Genomic DNA, 20,680 nt, shown 5'->3' with positions numbered 1-20,680 from the left:
CACCTGGGTCTGAAAATATTCAAGGACCCCTCTCATACAACCAATGCACTTTGTCCTATTTTCTTCAGGTAAAACGTTACCAATACTCTTTTTTCCATAACAGCACATATCCTGAGCGAGGCAGTGAGGGCCCTTTACCACTTAAACCCTATCATTGACAGGTGTCCCCCAGGGGTCTATAATTGGTCCCCTCTTTTTACCCTCCAACCTCTTGACCGAAAATAGCCAATCTGCAATTGTTTGCCTATTTCCAATGTTTGCCTTATATGACATGCCCAGAATAGGGACACTAATGGCGTTGTGTACCCTAGTGGAGTTTTCTTTATATTGCACCAGTTTTCTTTATTTTGTTGGGATTATTTATTTTATACTGTATGTTTATGCTATTTTGCATTTGTATGTTGGACACGCCAAGACAAATTCCAATACATGTTTCATTGAAATGGTTTGAAATTGAAATGATTGAATCTTGAATGTATACGCCTATATAATACCCTGCAACAAAACATTAATAGATTTTTTTAAAGGGAAAATCAACATTGCATTTGCATCTGGTGGTCAAATACAATTACAGCCTCAACATGCTTTGATATAACCAGTTTCAGCCAACTAATGTTAAGAGTGTGATCTTGCTAATGAGGGTAACTGTTGGTAACGGTGAGTGAACTACAGTAAGTACAGTAGGTAACAATATTACTTTGTAGCTGCTGTGTCCCAGCATTTACTGTACATCAACACATTTAAGTCCTTGAGAAGGATATGGAAACAACTGTGATTCATGCACTGTTCCTTCAGCTGCACTTACAACTTTATATGATATACAGTATAGTCCTCAACGTTGCCTTGCATCATGGAGCATAATTAGGGCATGATCTAATCCAAGAATAATAGCATAGCATTGTGATGCCAGATCGGCTACTTTCACATTTGTTTTTGCCTGTCATAACAGACCAAAATATGGATGCCAAAGTGGTTGACCAATAAAAAGAAGCAGATCGAGTTGTGACTAAATCTCATAACTCCATTACATCCAATGGAACAGGGTTTTCTTGTTTTTGTCATGTCATGAACTGTCAATGAACTGTTTTGGACATAAAAGGTTTCTGCCCGAAGGTGACGATGTTTACATTGTAAATGAATGACCAAATAAAAACATCAATAGCATTACACAGAAAAACAACATCATTATTATTTATGAAAAACAATATAAACTATAAAATCTTCCATTTACTTCTCACTGCTATACTGTCCTTGGCACATCCTCACAGTGCAGAACCGAAGGGTCCTTGGTGTGACACCTTTAGGGTATATGTGGCCTCTGGTTGTGGGTTGAGATCCCTGCAGAGGACTAATGTGCTCCATGGCAGTCATCGTCTCTGAATGGTCCCCATCCCTTCAGCTTGTTTTTGGAGACTCAATGTGCAAAGTCGGCCACACTCCACAGAAAAACTGAACAGATTTTACACATGGCATTAAGTCATGTATTCAATATTTTACCATGATATGTTATAATGCATTTGATCATACTACACAGTTGTATTATAAATGCCACATATAAAACACTACTGCAACTATCCAAAAATTAACATACCTTTAATTTTGGTCTGTGTTTGAGGTAGGTTGATCTGATCTGGATGCTACAAGTTGGTGAACAAAGACATATGTTTTATGTGTGCAAAAGGATCATTACTTTGAAATGTTATATCATTTATCCAGAGAAATGTGCAATACTTGTGTATATTATGTATAACTCTGCTATGCATATCTCTTGAATTGACCTCATCATCCCCCTTTGTTAAAACACAAGCCATGGCCCATGACACTTACCTAAGCAGTATGTGGAGGTAAGACCCAAGGCCTGTGAAGATATGCCACCAGGCATGAAACTGTGTCATTGTTCCAACACCAGGTGGCAGTGCGTTCCTGCTGGCTCTAAGGGACAAGGAATTGACCAGAGTCAAGTTCTATTACTGTACATCTATCAGATTAGTCTGTCTCCAAGGTAATACTAGTACAGCCAAAGCAAAACTTTTTTTCCCCTCTTTGTTTGTTTTATTATTAAGAAATGAGTGTATAGAAGGAAATGCAATGCAGGTGTCCAGCAGGAATCAAAACTGGGATGTTGCAATGATGTTGTTGATGCACAACTAATCGTTCAGCTACGTGCCCCAAGTTAGAATGGAAGAGGGGGGGTTGTGATGTGTTTTAGTGCTGTTGTAGTAGTGATTTGAGAGTATTGTATATACCGGTATTTCAGGGATATGTATATCACTTGTAGGGGGTATTTAAGTATTTATGGTGTTCATGTATTGTGGGTTGTGAATGTATTGTGTTTAGTTATGTATTAAAGTATTTATTGCATGTTTTAGAAACACCCCCATTTGAATGGTGCAGTCCAGGTCACCTGGATATAAAAGGCTGCTGCCAGTTAAGATCAGGGGAGTGTAGCGAGTTGAGAGATGCGTATGAAGAGCACCATGTGTTCAATAAATACACCTTCTGTGCAACCTACTACTTGGCTCTGTATTGTTTACAGCCTCAAGTCGGGCATTCTCACAGTTCACAAGCTGTAGCATCAAACACATTTTGCATCAGTACTGCTGCTCACTGTATTATCATAAAATCAACTTTGTTCCAGGGCATGAGGGCACCTCCCTTAGGAAACACTGCATTTAGAGGCAGAATGGCTTCCGTAGGTGTGTAACCTCAGCTGCACCTTTTTTATGTACTTACCTTAGTGAGTCACAGAAGATGTTGTCAATATTCCACAGAAGGAATCCTAACAAGAAGACACATAAGGAGGTGTAACACATTGGCCTGAGCCAGGGGTACACCCTAAGAGTGAAACAAACACACATAGACACACACAAAAAAAAGAAAACACTTTTAATATCTCTTTACCTACAGTACAGAACTGTATGGAATCAACGGCAGATTTTTACTGTTTCCACTGGCGAAAACATTGTACATTGGTACAATCTTTTTCTACTCAGTCGTCTCATAGGAGGGTTGTAGGATACTTCAGTAATCTGCCTACCAGTTACATCATCGATTTTTATTAACGTGAGAACAATTACTTCCATGCTAATTTAGAAAGCTTGCTATTTCTATTAGTGTTGATTTCCCATCGATCGAACTGTCAACAGCCCTCCTCCGAGACAGAGACAGAGTAGACAAAATTGGTACAATATTATGAGCATTGGTGAGGAATATTTATATGAACATAGGTTGAAAATGGGAGCAGTAATTTATTTAATATAACGATGATATAATTAATTTCCTGCTCATCCAACTTACCATGTTACTATGAAGATTGATCGCATCACTAGGCATGCTACCAGTGCGCCATACATGACCTGTAAACAAATTAGGAATGGAATTAAATGAAGTGCATTTGATTTTGAAATGGCTTTCACAGTGCACACTTCCACAGGAAATTCATACAAAACCTAATTCCTAACTCAGCTAGTAATTTTGCACAAAGTACAGTCTAGTAAAATACTGTAAAAACATAGAGATTTGAATAGAAGTGGTCCTGGGTGGGGCATGCAAATGAGTACATTATTTCATATAGCAAGAATTTCTTGCCTCTGGTTTGGCCACTGTGGTCAGAGTGTGACACAGAAGGCATGACAGTTGTGTCTACCTGTATGCCACTATGCAGCATTATGATTTATGATCAGTAAGCAAAGCCTAAAAGACTAAACAACGGCTGCTTTGTCAGTTGGTCCAGACATACTGTGAGATTATTTACTATTTACATATAAAACACCATAAGAGGCTTTCATATAAAAATGTCCTATGACATTTTCCTTCTGGCATAAGCACCGGTATCCCAACAATGATTTATTGTGGTAGCTCCCACAATTTAACTACTTAAGACGTATAATAAACGTATAACTGTGGTGAAAATAACCAATCTATATCACAATTGTGTACAGTAGATAGGCTATTTTTGCCGTGCCACACTGTGGTACAATAAACTATAAATGAAGGACATAGGCTTAGGACATGTTTGAGAAGTTTCGCCCATTATAAAATTCCCAGTTTAGAGACTGCAGAGTTAATGTGGTTTATATTACATGTGCATCTGGGTGAAACATAGATGGAAAATGAATATCTTATGAATGCCACTTAAATTATAAATTATTGTGTGTACTTCTTATGGAATGATATGTTAAACATGTACACATAAAATGGAGTTGCTTGTCGTAGTTGTATCACCTAGCAGTGTTTACACAAGACAGAACTAAAGGAGGACATGCTGAACCCTAATAAGCAAACAAAGGCCAATGTCATTCATGCCATTAACTCCCATACCTGGTGAAAGACAGGCTCCTTCCATTGTAAATACACCTACAGAAAAGGTTGATTCTGGTTAAGATGTGGAGAAATACTTTTCCATACACTGTAGCATGACAGCTCTTAATTATTATATTGGTATTTGGCAACAAATACACATAGGCCTACTCACCACAGAGACAGAAACACTGAAGATTAACAATAATGCAATAGGAAATAAACTGATGGTGTTCTCCTGCTTGAAGCATTCATATCTGAAACAGAAATCAGTTGAACGTTACCTCGTTTTGAAAGGGAAATGGTCCTACACTGAAGCTCAGCCATAGTTACACTAGTAGTACCAATGTAAAAATGCATGTACTCATTGGGCTTGAATGGTGTTTTGAGTAATCTACCCATAGCAAAGTACTAATAAAAACTGATTATAAATCCAAAAGGCTGGACCACTTACAGACAATAGACGAAGACACATGTGCTGTAAATCATTGGCAACTCATCCAGTAACTAGAGGTGAGAACAGACAGAAGCATTAATTACAATATAATGCACCTTAGGAAACCTGATTGATTCAGTAGGCAAATTTACTTTACAATAGTCCTCACTAGTTTACATAACAAATCATTCCCAATGCAATGCTAAGACAATTTAGTCACAGTCACATGCAGCAGCAACAACAACAAAATAACTGCTGAACTGACTCAACAGTCACCTGTGTTCATTATTGTGTATTAAGGCTGTCCCCAAACATTCAAGGTTTGAATGTTCGCTCGTTAGGGTTGGCACTCGAATCTTAATTAATGCAACAAACACACACACACACACACACACACACACACACACACACACACACACACACACACACACACACACACACACACACACACACACACACACCAGCATGGCACAATTTGAGAAAAAGGTTAGTTCTCTCTCTCTCTCTCTCTCTCTCTCGCTGCGCTGTTGCGTCTGTGTGTGTGTGTGTGTGTGTGTGTGTGTGTGTGTGTGTGTGTGTGTGTGTGTGTGTGTGTGTGTGTGCACGCGCATGTGCGTGTGTGTGTGTGACACTGATTTATTGAATATTCTGACTTTCAATTCAAATGTACATACATTTAGTTTTGATTGTATTGTTGCTTTTTGCCTTGGCAATGTAAATGTAACCCAGCCAACATGGCAACCCGCAAATGGCAACCCATGTCAACTGTCAATCAAGGCAGTATAAAGGTGACATCAGTTCCTACACTCCCCACTCCCACTCCCACCTATGCAAGATGGCCGAAATGTTTGACAGCAGCATGTTCCTGTTCACTGTGACAACCTTTGGTTACTCTTCGTCTTCGGTGAGTCATATAGGCTTGGTGTCTTAACTTGGATCAACTGGTTAACTGTTTGTTTATTTTGAAAGCATTTGATTTATGATTTATGTTTGAACTTTTTGGTTTAATAATTAATATTGATGTATTCTATTATAATATATAATTATATATATTATAAAATATGGGTTGTGGGGGCTGACAAGGCTATACAGCCACATGTGTTTCTAATGTGATGTAGGCCTACATAACACTAATGACACTTATCTTTTCTCTTCATGAAATTCCAGAATATGAAGAGTCACTGCACCAGTGGTGTAGGCAGCACCAAGCCCTGGACGCTGAGACGAGCCATGTCCGTGGGCCCCACAGCCCCACCAATTTAGGCTTCCGAGGACCCCCACCCTACCCTGGAGCCCATGTGAAGTGTCCCAGACCGATGCCCCCCCCTCCCTGCACAAGACATTGAGGTAGGAACTGTACGCTATAGCTGCTGCTGGGAAGAGCTGCTTACTGCGCAGTGAGTACAAATCTTGTTTATTGTCCTTTGCTGTCGCTGGTGTGGTTCTGCAGGGTAGCCTACTGATGGTGTTGCTCTCGTTTGCGTTTGCGTTCTGGCTTCCTGCGGTTGCGTCGTGTCGGGCTGCCTGCTGTTGCACTCGTTTGCGTTGCGTCTTTTGCGTCGACTGCCACAATTTCGGCCGCTTCTGTCATTTCACCTAACTTGTGGACACTGCCTGTCATCTGCAGAAGAACGTGATGGTTCACAGTAACTGGGTAAGTATCTGTTTTTGTATTCTTTGCTGCTGGTAGGGTAGGGCTGGTAGGGTAGGGCTCCTACAAGGGTAGGTTTTTGCGTTGCGTCGCAAACAAAGCACTTTGGCACAGGCATGGAGCTCCTGGTTTACTGGGATGGGGTTCGATTCCCTGCTGCGCCCTATGCTGATTACATTTAATCTGTTAAACAGGCATCCTTTTGCACAATAGAGCGTCGCAGTCCCTCCCCCTTTCAGAACGACGAGTGGCCCAGGACATTTTTCTCCATTTCATTTTCTCCATAGGCATTTCAAAACTTATTTATTTAAAGACCTTTAAGCGTCGTATACGAAGCCAACTCCTGTCGTGACAAATCATGACAACGCACACAATATTTTGGACCAAATAATTACAAAGAACACAACGTATTGTAACCTGCCGTTTTATCTACTTTCTAATTCTTTGTTTGGCCCGAAAAATTGTGTTTGTCATGATTGGTCCGAATGTTCACTCGAAAATTCCTGCCCAAGTTCGAGTCCTAAAATAAGGGCTACGGTACAGCCTTATTGTGTATACAACTTCTTGCTGACAATTGATTTTATTTATAGAAACTTTAAGTGTAAATCAGCTCACCTGCATCTCATAGAGCAGGGTCATATGAAAACACCAGGAACCAATGCCAACAGCTACACGGGAGACAAAACAGATAAGAGTCAAAGTAAACAAGACAAACTTCCCTCTCAAATTTCCACTAACAAGGATAAAATGCATTATGATGATAATCTGGTAAGGAAACACTGGATTAACAAGGTTACTGGGGGGGAGGGGGGTGGGATTCATACAAGAGAATCATATTAAATGACATTCCCTGATGGTTCATTCGGTTTCAGCGTACTGTGTGGCTCCATGAGCAAAGACAACAAACTAACCTGCAAGTCCCAGAAAAGAGCAGATGTAGCGGAACTCAAGGCCATCTTGGAATGTCCGGATGGCACCATAGATTGGAGGAAGGATCATAATCAGGTTACTGACGGTGTTCCCTGTTTGAGAAAATGTGATATATGCTGCATCAAGAAACAGAGGGATACACGATCTGCACCATGGCTAAACTCTTGTTTCATATGTCTGAGGAGTGGATTGGCCCCTTAAGGGCATCTGTGATCAGGTGACATAATAGAAGGGGTTTTGTGTGTGTGTGTGTGTGTGTGTGTGTGATGTTGGTATTATAACAGGAAGGCTATTTGTGTCCTATTGCAGAAATGTAATGACTGCACCAGGTTTGTTGGCTATTATGTCAAGCTGTATTGTGAAAGAAGTGAGCTTGTAACCTCAATGTCAGTCTAGTCCTGTAAGGATTATGACATTTCATTTAACCTTCAACTTCTCTCCAGTCACTGGCCAACAGTGCACAACACTGAGCATACAGGTGTGAATGTCCATGTAACCACCTGCCCATTGCCAGTAAATGCCTGTGTTCTTAGACAAAGAGCCTGCTTAATGTGGAGTAAAACTAATAAATGCAGATCTTTATCGGCATGTGACTGATAAAAGTCAAGGGTGGAGTTATTAGTAGATTGTTTGGACTTTGATTATTTCTGATAGAATTTACTGTATGCCAAGATTACTGGTCTTCTATTTAATGTCTCTGTGACATTAATGTGTTATTATCCAAATGGAAAAGTACATGTCTCTCTTTGACCTCCAGCTCTTTGACCACATACTGGCCTTCTATTGTTCTCATCTGCTGAGGCACCAACTTTTGAGATAACGCTCAAAGGCCTGCAACACACCAGGGTTAAAAATCATGGTGGCCTCTCCCTTTGTGTCTTCCACACCAGGTTTACTGAACAAAAGCACATGTCTGTCTTTGAACTTACAGTTTACTTAGTTTAAATAGCAAACAATCCTCTGCCATCAGTTCATACATGACAGTATCCATTGAACTATGCTTGTGCCTGGTGGTGCAGGAAAGGTTATTTGTAAGAAAAGGTTAAGAAGAAATAAAAATGATGGACAAGACAATATTCCTTTATCTACTGTAGTCCCTAAATAATATTACATTATTATTAGGGCAGTGGCCAAAGCTTTTGGTGTTTCATCAGAATCAGAATGTCATGTAAAGTACATGTTTTAATCAAAATGTTATTGATTAAGTTAGTGTGTTGGTATAGTAGCTTATTACAAGACAAAGGGACTGAATACGGTACAATACCATAGACACTAGTTGTAACGTAGGTCACATATCTCAAAGAGGTGAAAGAGTAAACACTCACACTCTCTCTGACCAACTTGGCTTGGGTCCATATTAGATAAACTGTTGCATGCATGATAAAGCAAAACATCTTAGGTGGGGGAAAGTTGTTGAAACATACACTACAGTCCTAATTTCTATATGCCTACAGGACTCGAACAATGACTTAGTCCTATAGTGGAAGATAAATGTTTTATCATAAATTAATTACCGTAGTACATTCATCTCGACATACACACTGCATATAAGCCTACAATTGTGTGATGGTACATAGTAATAACCATAGCCTAACTTTCAGTCCCTTCAAAAGTGTAGGACACTGTTTTTGAGATAGCTATGACATGTCCCTGGGTCTGTCCGAGCACGAAAATAGCTTTTGGTTGGTTTTCACAACCAAGTGTCACTGTTGCGCAGCTTAACACACACACACACACACACACACATATCAACTATATATGATGATTTTGGGTGTTACAGTACAGTACAGTACCCCTACACGGTAACTCTGTCATTTCTCAACCATTCCGGACGCGGGGTGGCTCGCCGGAACCGGGTTGTGCCCCTGGGCGCATTCCTGGGGGTCTGGATGTTCCGGGGACCCCCCAGGGACCCCCACACCGTAACTCTGTCATTTCTCGACCGTTTCGGACGCGAGGCGGCTCGCCGGGAACCGGGCTGGGACCCTGCCTGACCGCGTTCCTGTGCTGTGGGTCTGGAACTTCCGGAGACCTCGGGGACCCCCACACGGAGTTGCACTACTCACGGTGCACCCACTTCACACGGGTGTGATTTTTTGTTTGACACAGAGCCATAGAGTAAGACAGAGTTGTGACATTGAGGGGGCAGAAAACAGCCTGGTCGTGGTTCATAATTTCATATACTCACGCGAGCCCATAGACTCCAATGCATTCCGTAAACTTCCGGTTGTCCCTTTTCTATAGAAGAGCCTGGCCCCATGAGTGAATGGAGTTGTCGTAACTCTGTCTTACTCTATGGCTCTGGTTTATTATGCTCAGAACACAACATAACACATTGTTGTTGTTTTTTAAATAAATATCTATAAATACTGTTAATGTATCCTGGGATCCATTTGTGCACGAATTGAACCAATTACAATGGTACAATTTGATTGTGGTATTTTGTAGTAGGCCTAAGCTCTTGAAATAAAATGTGAACGAGTTACCGTTACAGTGAATGAATCTCGTTCAACGGAGACTTTAGGACTAGACGGGGACAGACATGATGAGTGCTGTGAGCCTGTGACATAAAGTATTTATAGTATAAGCCACTTAGTCAGCAGCAGACAGCACTTTATCCGCTATGTGTTCAGTTCATTCAATATGTTGCAATATGTAGGAAAAACAGCCTAAATTGTAGTTGCACGGTACGCTTGCAAAAATGTGAAGACATCCACTGACAGATGTCATGTGCAAACTGTAGCCTACAGCTGGGTCGTGCAGCTGCTACGTACGCCAATATGAAATACCATTACAACAAAACAATTATACAGCCGCAGCTCTCTGTTGACGTTATTCGGCTTCGACCTTCCTTCCGTGCAGACTGCAGAGCTATCCTCAGCGAAGCCGGTCGAATTTCATACTTTTAGCTCGACTATACTAGCTACGATTTAACCCCGAGCCATTTGCATATTACTCACAGAATTCTGCGATGTAGAAAGTGACGACATAATTCTCTTCACACCAATCCAGTGTTGAAGTCGGTCGCCCCCAGTATCCCTGCCTGTCTAACGAGGGAGCCATGATGGCAGAACAACGGAGGGGGGAGGATGGATCAACTGTATATAACGTATTTAAAGCGCCATCATCACAGCCTCATCACTCCTCCCCTCACCATTATCAGGGAGGGGTGTGTGTACACAACACACACCCCTCCCTGATAATGTGTACTCCCTGTACTGTATAGTGACGTACTCTCACTAGTGTACACTGTACTGTAACACCCCAAATCATATATAGTGTGTGTGTGTGTGTGTGTGTGTGTGTGTGTGTGTGTGTTAAGCTACGCAACAATGACACTTGGTTGTGAAAACCAACCAAAAGCTATTTTCGTGCTCGGACAGACCCAGGGACACACATAGCTGTCTCAAAAACAGTGTCCCACACTTTTGAAGGGACTGAAAGTTAGGCTATGGTTATTACTATATGTACCATCACACAATTGTAGGCTTATATGCAGTGTGTATGTCGAGATGAATGTACTACGGTAATTAATTTATCTATCTGATTGCATTAAATAACGTTAAACAATGTTAAACCCACTTTGCCTTGCCTATCCGAAAGCGTGGATATCTCGCCCAGAAGCGAGGATATCTCGCCCAGAAGTGTATATCTCGCCCCATATTTATTTTACCCTAGTTTTCATATTTTTACACACCAGTGGCGTATGTACAATAAAGCGAGGACGGACAGCTGCCTGTCCAAATCCATTTCTGCCTGACCAAAATCCATACACTGAGAAACTCTGCTATCTATAGCATTGTGAGTTTGTAGATTATTGGCTACCAAGTATTTATCTATCTACTTTTTTGCTATTCTGCTATGTCAACTTTGAAACCATTTATTTTACACTCGCAAGAGATGTAAAAGAAAAGATCTATAAAGGTCCATTTGGTTACCAACTCTCCATTATTTAGCTGGGGACCAGCTGCTAAATGACCCCTCAAGGGTTAATAATCTGGTAAATATCTCCCTCCCTCTCCCTGCTGAAATCTGAAATTATCTTGTATATAGCCCTCTCCCTGCTGAAATCTGAAATTATCTTGTATACAGATTTATTTGATTGTATAGTAGCCTAGTCGACAAGTAAAACAACCCTCTGCAAGCAACAGGCTGGTAGAGAGCTAATTTAACTGCACCCTGTCCCTGACCCTGGCTACCCAGATTGGGACCTGTACAGGATACACTGTGATTATTCCCCTGTCTAGGAGGGACGTAACACAAGCACGCCCACACTCGCTGATGGCCTATTAATGCAATATAACAATAATTATAATAATACACTGCTGGTGGACCGAAACTTTGCATGCATACACTCACAGTAGGCCAAGGAAGAACCCCCCCAGCCCTCCCCCCAACAAAAAAATAATAAAAATAAAACATTCCCCAGGATTCCTTGGATCATGCATAACAAAACAGAACGCAACTAACTCCCCATAGGCCATGCCCATTTCCACCTTACTAGAGTTTCCACCATTTTTTGCAACTACTTCTACAGATTGTATTCAAAACTCACACAACTCTGTAGTAGTCATGTGATAAACATCATTCAGATTTTACATAATATTCAATTCTGATAGGCTATATCTGCTATGGCTTCCAAAGGCCCAATTTTCAAAAAAGAATTACAGATCATGAACAGTGTCACGATTTGATGATTAGGCCAACATTTTGTGTCAAATTTGAATCACACATTCAGGGCTATAACACATTTCTCTTCCACCCATGCCACAAGAAATGTCACTGTTGCAGAAACATGTTTTTCAAATATTTGTGTGTCACGATTGATATAATTATGACCACAACATCCAATCTACATTGGGTAGCAAGTACCCTTAAAGGCCAGTCCACACCAATGCAACTCGATCCTTGATCCTTCAACATGCAACTACAGTACTTATTGCAACCATTATCCGCAATGGCAGTTGCAAGGGCTTGCATTGGTGTGGACTGGCCTTAAACAGTGTTGTTGCAGTAAAAATGTGCTTTTATTCTTTTTGTTTTAGCCACACCCAACACATATTTGTAGCAACTGCTAACAAGGGATAAACCCAAGGGATATTTGTCAAGCAGCTGATGTGTTGAAGGTTGGCTTGGAGAGAGAGAAAGTGGAAGAGAAAACAGCAGAATTCTTAATTTAGCACAATTATTAAGTATCGCATGTGTCCACTAGGTGGCAGTAGTCACTTAAAAAGTCCCTTGATTATAATGTGTGGAAAGGGTGGAAAGATACAAGCCTATTATGAGCTAGTTTCATCATACTGTTGTCACCTCAGCAATATGATGGTATTTGGAGTAATCTATTGTGCTGGAGAGGCATATGTCATGTAATATTCCACATTTATGCTATTTTGTAATTGCTAAAATCTAGAGCTGTCTGATGGTGAAAATATCTAAAACTTAATTACTTGCGCAAACAGAGAGTGCAAGTACTGTGACCAGCTGGGTATGTACTGTATGTATATGTATGTATGTATGTCGGTGTCCTCCACCAGCCAATAAGGGAACACCATTCTTGGTGACGTAACTAAGGTACGTTTCAAGGTTGGTATAAGGTCAATAATGCTCTGCTTGCACACAAGTAGGCCATACATAGCCTACTTGTGTGCAAGTTGGCATACAGAGTGCATTTCTAGTTTATACTGAAATTGTCTCGTCATTCCAAATTCCACAGGATAGTCTTGACTTGACCAACACTGCACAAGACTAATCAGTCTTGGTATAGCCTATCATCAAAGCAACATGAGGTGATTGTGTTAGGCTAAGACATTAGCACCAGATATAATGAATGATGATTCAATTATTTTCATACTTTTATTGTAAAAAGTGGTAACAGTCGTAAACAATTCCTCTAAAAATAATTGTTTGTGGAAAAATATTAGCAACACTGTGTGTAGACCAGAGGAAACATCTCATAACCTTTTAGTTTCTAGTGCAGCACAGTGATATCACTAACTCAAACAATGCAGATTATATAATTCTGGGAAATATCTTCTTTGTGTGTGAAAATATAGATTACTAAGGTCAGAAAAGTATACAATTTTATGGTGGTATGTGGTGGAAAAATACAGTATTTATTTCATGGCTCCACAGAAAGTATGCCATATGTAAAGTATGGTAAATTATTGTGTCACAGTCTAGAATTCTCTGTAGTTTCAAGTAACGGCAAATGAAAAGGTTAAATGAAAAATGAAATGTATTCTGGGAGTTTATACTTAATGTAAGTATTCTTCTACAATGTAGAGCAAAAACACAATTATTAGTGCAATATGTTACACAGTGAGAGCAAAAACTTCTCCAAGGAAACTTGGTGGTTTTGGAGACTTTGCTCAATCAAACTAATATCTCAAAAATATCTTGAGTTGTGCATTGTGAATTTTCTTTTACAGCAGTAATTTCAGGGAATGTACTCACAGGATATCAACTGTACATTGCTCTCCTTACATTTATCTAGAAATGCACACACACACACACACACACACACACACACACACACACACACACACACACACACACACACACTCCAGGCTCTAAAACTGCGGTACCACAACGGGCTGGGCCGGGCCTTAACTCCACAGACCCATATTTTGTGCCCATGCAGGGCTCTGACACGCACGCGCACGCACGTGCGCGCACACACACACACACACACACACACACACACACACACACACACACACACACACACACACACCCCTCAGGGAGGGAAGAGCAAACATTTAACTTAGTAATATAAAAGCATGGTTATAATTCGTCTCTCATCTTATCTCCCTTAGGTCGAACCATCCTGCCAAGGAAGAGGATTGTGTTGGTCTTCTGGTCCTTCACTAGAAAAATGAATGGGTGGTCAGCATAGAAGAGCTTGGCGTTTTTCAGCTTATCTGTATTAAAGACACTGGGGTCAATGGGGTTTCCCTCAGTGCCCCATTCCATTGCAGAGGCATGAAACACATTAGACAGGTAGAGGTCCTTCTTCCCAGAGATGTTGGAGAAGTCAGCCTTGGTTTTGTCCACTGCCTCCGTCAAACCCAACTCCCCAAAATGTTTCTACACAGAGGGAGACAAGAGAAGGTCCAGTTATGACTATGAGGGTCAGGAGGTTAACTATAAGCTCACAATGCATTGCATTGAGGGGTGAGGGGGACACATGGGTTAACAGAAATAAACATTCTTAATAGTCTCAGAATCAGAATCATTTTATTTGTCATTTTCCTATGTACTTGCATACAAAAAAACATGAAATATCGTTTCCCCTCAGTTATTGGCAGTGCAACATAAAACATAGAGCCTATTTAAAAACACAAGCTAAAAACTAAAACCAAACATGGACAAAAAATTTTAAAGAGTCCCCAGTATGTATGATGACGTGCAATTCATATGGACAAGTTAAGAATTTACCAACACCACGCACAACCTATAAATAAATAAAGTGGCATGGTGCTATCCTTAATGTAATGTACTGTTTTGTAACCTTGGTCCCTTTGTCGCTTACCTGCAGATTGTGGCTCACTTCCATGCTGACTTTTGGCAGGGATACGGCTACAGGGGTCTGTTCCAGCTTGCTCATCCAGATGTCCAGTTGCTCCTTGGTTAGCATCTTCTCCAGCCTATCTAGAGGCTCCACACTGGTGGACATGATCAACACTGCACTGGACATCTTATGGGCCAGAGGCATACTCAACACTGACAGCTTATTGGCTGTATCCTCATAGAAGCCATATAGTCCTGTGATGAACAGAGTGCACGTTGTTAAAAACTAAACATGATATGAATATTGAGACTAGTTGTGTAAGCATTGTGTTAAGTGTCATTTCAAACTCCTTGATTCTCACCATTTTCAAGGCATTCACTTAGCTCTTCCTTGACCTACCTGTGGATTATATCAGGGACAGTCACAAGGGACTTTTCTTTCTTTTCTCTCCCTCATGCACAGTATATCTCCCTAGTAACTTGCGAATTATACCAGTGTCAGTCTACCTTATGTGGATTATGCCATTGACACGCACCGACTTTTTGCACCTTAATAGAGGATATGCACTTGCATAAAGTGAATGGCAAATTGAGTGGCAAATTGAGTTTAATGCAATCAGGACTTTTCTGTTTGGATGTATCGGCTGTTAAGTCTAGAAAGTAGTTTTTTGCCACTCAGTAGGCGTTCCCACATAACTTCCGGCATACCCTCTATATCATGTACAACGCACTGACTTTTTTGGTGTGTTTCTCTAGCACCTTAACTAAGTACGGTATATCATGCAACATGCACAGTATACATCTGCTGCTATGCTCACGCACATTTATATCTTATCTCAAGTATCTCAATGTGTATATCTATAGATATTTTTGTTTCTTGTTTTCTTGTTTGATCAGTACAGTACAGTACAGTACAGTACAGTACAGTACAGTACAGTACAGTACACCGTATGGTACAGTACAGACTATAGTACAGTACAGTAACGATCACAATACAAGTATAGTTGCACCGCTCAGTTCACACAGGTGTGATATTTCTATGGAAATAACGATGGGAACTGTGCACGAAAATTAATTTCACCCACTTTTTTACCGTGTAAACCTGTGATGTGACAATAAAGCTGATTCTGATTCTACAATGTCACAAATATTGACATATCACTTTTGTACCAAATAAAGCCTAAGCCTGGGCCTGGCATAGAGATTGAGTCAGAAAGACCTTTACCTGTACGATGCATCATTGGTACCGACACAGTGTGGCTACGGGATACCAAGAAGCCACGGTTGTCAACCATCTGATGATGGAACTGCTCATCCCAGTGGGCTGCATACATAGAGATTAGATAGATTAAAGGTGCAGCAAGTTATTCTCTTTAGTTAAAATACGTGTTTAAATGCATGGCTCTATATACCGATAGTAATCATTTAGTGGAGTAATCATTCACTAACGGAGGTCTCCTCATTCGCTACAGCTTTTTAGTAAACAGAAAAAACCCTTTCAAACAAAAAACTCTACCTTTAAGGAGATCATGAAAAGGTCAAAGATAAATGGTTAAAATAAAAGTTCCATATGAACTCACGTTTGAAGAACATTGCATTAATGATCATGGCTCCATCTGTTTTTTCCACATCCTTTGTTATTTCAGGAAGTTTGCCATCTGTGGACTTGGCTGCCCACTGGTTGATGGACTTTACAGCACTTTTCTTGTCTTTGAAGTTAATCTTGAATTGGTCACATTTGTAGTGCTTCTTGCTGCTCTTGATGAAATCATTTTGAAAGGTGATAGAGCTGGGCCCATACAGGCGGTTATTTATCTTCCAGGTGACATTGCGGGTCTTGGGATCGCTCACCTCAGTCAGCAGTTCGGCCAAGCCAGAGTGCAGCTGATCATCTTTAACTTTATCAGCGTTCAGCATGGTTTTTACCTGGGAAGCAGTGGAAGCCTTGCCCCCAAGAGCCACCAGACCTAGGGAGGAGGCGACCACCACAGGGGAAATGAGGATGTTCTCCAGGCTCTTGTCCTTAACCATGTTCTGGTAGAGACTAAAAGCCAGATTTGCACTGTTGTCAGCCAGGATGGTGGCAATGTTACTGAGGACTTGGTCGGCTGTGGCAGAGGTGGCAGCAGAGACTCCTGTGACCATTAGCACCAGTGCCACTAAATTTGCGACCCACATAATTAGCACAGAAATGGATGAAAACCTATGAAGAGATAAAGAGATAATCATCACTTACAAACATTATTAATAATTTCTGATTCTCTAGTACGTTATGATGGTGTAAGTTCCCAAATCAATTCAAGCATCTCAGCCCCCACGACTTATCCCAGAATCCCAGATCAGGATGGCCGTGGTTTTTACTCTGCACTGCAGTACTTTAGATGATAGACTGATAGAACAGTGATAGCAATGACAATCAAGGACTCCTGCCACGTAGGCAGCTGCAGGATGCAACATTGGAGCCAAAAACATTGGCCAACTGAGCGTATGTGTCATTCTTTTGGCAATACTGGAGTTATAACTAAAGAATGAACAAACTCGCTTAGTGCATAATACAACCTAAACCTGGGACCTTGCTATGAACAAATTATAAGTTCCTACTCAGGGCCTTCATAACATTAGCGTGTAGCAACAGGCCCACTAAAGTCACGGTCTGAGCAAAAGATGAGATCTGATCTAACATGCTTCAAATCAATGTCTTTTGAAGGATAATGTTATCCAGAACCTATGGTATATGCTGACCTGCAATTTCATATGATTTTATATGATATATCATATTATGTTAAGTAGCCTATTTACTGTGTGCAATGAACAATGATGTTCACTCATACTCAATGTACAGCATCTTTATAATTTCAAACAATTTTAGTAAATTCCATGTCCTTGTAAGGTAAAACTGCTGTCATGTATGAAGTGATGTTCATTCATCTTATTGGACATGGGACTGGCCAACCAGAATTAACACAGTTGAAATGGTTAAGAATAAGTCTTTGTCAACGTTTTGTGTTGTATTTATTCCATGGATAGTGCATTGTGAATGCATTTTAGTTTGTTCTAGCTTTATTGTCAAGGAGTGCATCCCATCATAATAAAACTACGGTAGAAATTAAGTAAATGTTGCAAAAGCGAGCTATTGATGGGTGGGTCCTTTATAGATATAATAACTACTGTAAAGGCTACAAAATGGCAGTCCTAGCAATGGTTTCACATGTCATTCTACCCATCTATGCTCTTAATGTCTTAATTCTCATGTCACTATACTTCAAGTAGGCCTACCACACTGCTGAAAAACTAAAATGCAACCTCACTACTGTATACTGTATGCAGAGGCAGATTTCGTGGACCAGAAACTTTCCACCATTAAATACACAGCTTTGCTCCTTTTGATCTTACCTTTTTAAGCTTGTTCAGTCATTTATCCTATAAACTGCCCTCGCCTGTTAGCTGAGCTGATAGATGAATAGATCCTTCGTCAAATCTACAGTATAAATACAATAGATTGTTGTAGAAGTAGTAGGCCTAGGAGAGTGTTTGTGTGAGCTGCAGAGATTTCTATGCACACTGCAGTGGGCTGACTGGGCCCACCCTAGCCCCTAGGCCCACCCATGGTATCCAGTTACTTACCAGAGCTATGAAAGCGGAACTCCCCCCTCCAGGTCCTAAAGCCTAGGAGACTTTAGGACACATTGGTATTTGGGAGGCATTAGGCTCTTTATGGGTGCATTCTCAAATGCCACCGCATTTTAAGGTAAAGTTATACTGTTTGACTGCCATAGTAAGTGTACCCAGACTGTACCACAATCATCCTGTGTATTGGCAGAGATATATTTACATATTTTTTCCTTTGTGTTAAATAATGGTGTTTGTTGTTTTACAGCTTGTATTGTCCATTTCCTCCCCTCCCCCACCCTGCCACGTCTGCAGCTCTGCCTGTCTGAGCTGGTATGTGTCTGTTCTGTTGGTGATCCTATTCAGGGGGCCAGCAGCACTGTGACGTTTATAATGTGACTTCACATTATCCATATTGATTTGGTTCAAACTAAAGTACACTAGTAAAACAAACTACTCCTCTTATAGAAGGGTTGTTGTGCTAGTGGCAACAAAGTTAGTCTGTAAAATGCTTACTAAGCATGCCACAGAGATACACAGCAACCAGAGTTAATGTATGACCTCAGTTACTAAATGAGGTCACATATAGTCTTAGAATATGAACGCAATTAAGGAGACAGCAATATGCTCCATTGAAAGACACAAATGAAATAATAATATGTATGAATATGATATTATTTCATAATTCACTCCAAGCCCAATGGTACTCTAAAAATTGCATGTCAGAAAACGTTTTACATTATTGAATCACGCCTTCTTGAACCATGGCACAAGCCTGTCTTTGAGTAGCCTGAGGGTAAAGATTACTCCTTTTCTTAGGGAGATAAATGGTCCCAAACCATATGTCTTTGATGTTAGGATTTGAAAAGGTTAAATACTGTTTAAAGACAGGTCAGGTGATGAGACAGAGGAGGAGAGCAGAGAGAGGACACAACTGGCAGGTGAAGGTAGGATCGAAGCCTTACTAGGCTAAGATGCTACCTGCTTGGCTTACTTCATAATCTTCTCATTTTAAGTATTCATCAGTCATCACCTTTTCCACAACACAAAACTCTATGTTTAGGAATTTAGCAGATGCTCTTATACACAGAGTGACAAATAGCAGAGTTAAAAAACGATTACATGCTACAAAGTAACTAGGATAGCAAGTAAACATCAAACCATCTGTCTAAACAACATGCTATCTACTGTAAATAACATGGGGGGGGGGGGGGGGGGGGGGTAAATGGCAGTAGGCCCAGGGGCCCCTGTGAGTCTTAATCCGTCCCTGACATCACCACTATATGTTGTCAGTTCATAGTTTCACACCAATATGAATTTACTATTTTAATCCAGAAAGTGGTTGTTTAAAATGAATACAATGAATAAATTAATAAAATGACATAGCACAATGATATCTAGCCAAATCCCTTTGACCTAAATTCATCGTGTATTTGATGCCATAGAAGTCATATAGGCAATAGGTCCTTCAGTATAAAACAGCTGTTTATGAAACGAGAAGTTCAAGACATGTTTTCCCATGGTTCCTCCTTGCCTTTTCTGTACGGTCATGTGTATCCATCCACACCAGCTTACATCACTGCTCTACATTCTGAATTAGAAACGAACAGGCAGTGGAGCAGCAGGAAGTTAGTAACGGATGCATGTCCTGTCAACACTGTTACCATTATTTCTACAGCTCTTCATTGTGCAGCTGTCGTCAACAAAACACAACACAACACAACACAACACATTATATAAAGACAGTATTTAGTTAAAGATGAAGATTATGGTGATTACAAAGAAGGATACTAGTCAATGTTGTATTGTCTTCATATGACCTTTGTAGTTAATTTGATGTCTTTAACTGGTCCTAAGCAAAGTAAACGATAGTTTGCTTGCTGTTAATTTAGCTTTATGAATAAAACAATTTCATGGCTCTATTATTGTGATAGTGTTGTATTAAAAATAAAATAATGGCAATTTCTAAAGTTCTCTGACATAATAATATTGGCTCATATCATTGAATGAGTGAGAGTAGTAAAAGTGAGCTAGCTAGAGCAAGCAATGGCACCACCCAGTGGGTGGAATATAGAAATATAGAATTGTAGGTAAGCAATATTGCTGTGACCCTAGAGAGGATGACCATGACTCCATGAGCAATGTTGAATGGAATGGAATCCTTAAGAGAACAGAACCAGAATGCAACATAAAGAATTTATGAGAGGAACTCATTCATTATTTAATCGGCCAATGGTGGCAGAGAG

General features: G+C 40.4%; 2 protein-coding genes across 3 annotated transcripts; both read right to left on the bottom strand.

Moving 5' to 3' along the window:
• Window positions 1–770: 770 nt before the first annotated feature.
• acer3 (alkaline ceramidase 3) lies at window positions 771–10,398 on the bottom strand. The gene is made up of 11 exons (XM_080780431.1): window positions 10,277–10,398; window positions 7,298–7,408; window positions 7,002–7,054; window positions 4,754–4,806; window positions 4,475–4,556; window positions 4,321–4,356; window positions 3,298–3,356; window positions 2,734–2,835; window positions 1,828–1,932; window positions 1,592–1,637; window positions 771–1,449 (listed from the first exon to the last, which is right to left on the bottom strand). Exons 1-11 carry the CDS (start codon window positions 10,377–10,379, stop codon window positions 1,396–1,398), a joined length of 804 nt encoding a protein of 267 aa, XP_080636557.1. The 5' UTR covers window positions 10,380–10,398; the 3' UTR covers window positions 771–1,395.
• Window positions 10,399–13,750: 3,352 nt separating this feature from the next.
• serpinh1a (serpin peptidase inhibitor, clade H (heat shock protein 47), member 1a) lies at window positions 13,751–18,405 on the bottom strand. 2 transcript variants are annotated; one of them, XR_013965147.1, is made up of 6 exons: window positions 18,219–18,405; window positions 16,406–17,028; window positions 16,051–16,149; window positions 14,848–15,080; window positions 13,848–14,402; window positions 13,751–13,805 (listed from the first exon to the last, which is right to left on the bottom strand). XR_013965147.1 is itself a non-coding variant. In XM_080780051.1 (5 exons), the coding sequence occupies exons 2-5, from the start codon at window positions 17,001–17,003 to the stop codon at window positions 14,100–14,102; spliced, it is 1,233 nt and encodes a 410-aa protein (XP_080636177.1). In that variant the 5' UTR covers window positions 17,004–17,028; window positions 18,219–18,405; the 3' UTR covers window positions 13,751–14,099. The 2 variants fall into 2 exon arrangements, 1 of the variants encoding a protein (XP_080636177.1); XM_080780051.1 differs by having other exon boundaries at window positions 13,751–14,402.
• Between the last annotated feature and the right edge of the window lie 2,275 nt (window positions 18,406–20,680).

Source organism: Protomyctophum bolini (assembly GCF_963924005.1).
Source record: "Protomyctophum bolini genome assembly, chromosome: 13".
Taxonomy (NCBI): Eukaryota; Metazoa; Chordata; class Actinopteri; order Myctophiformes; family Myctophidae; genus Protomyctophum; species Protomyctophum bolini.
Note: the sequence above shows the minus strand (reverse complement) of the source record. Positions and strands in the feature narration are given on the sequence as shown.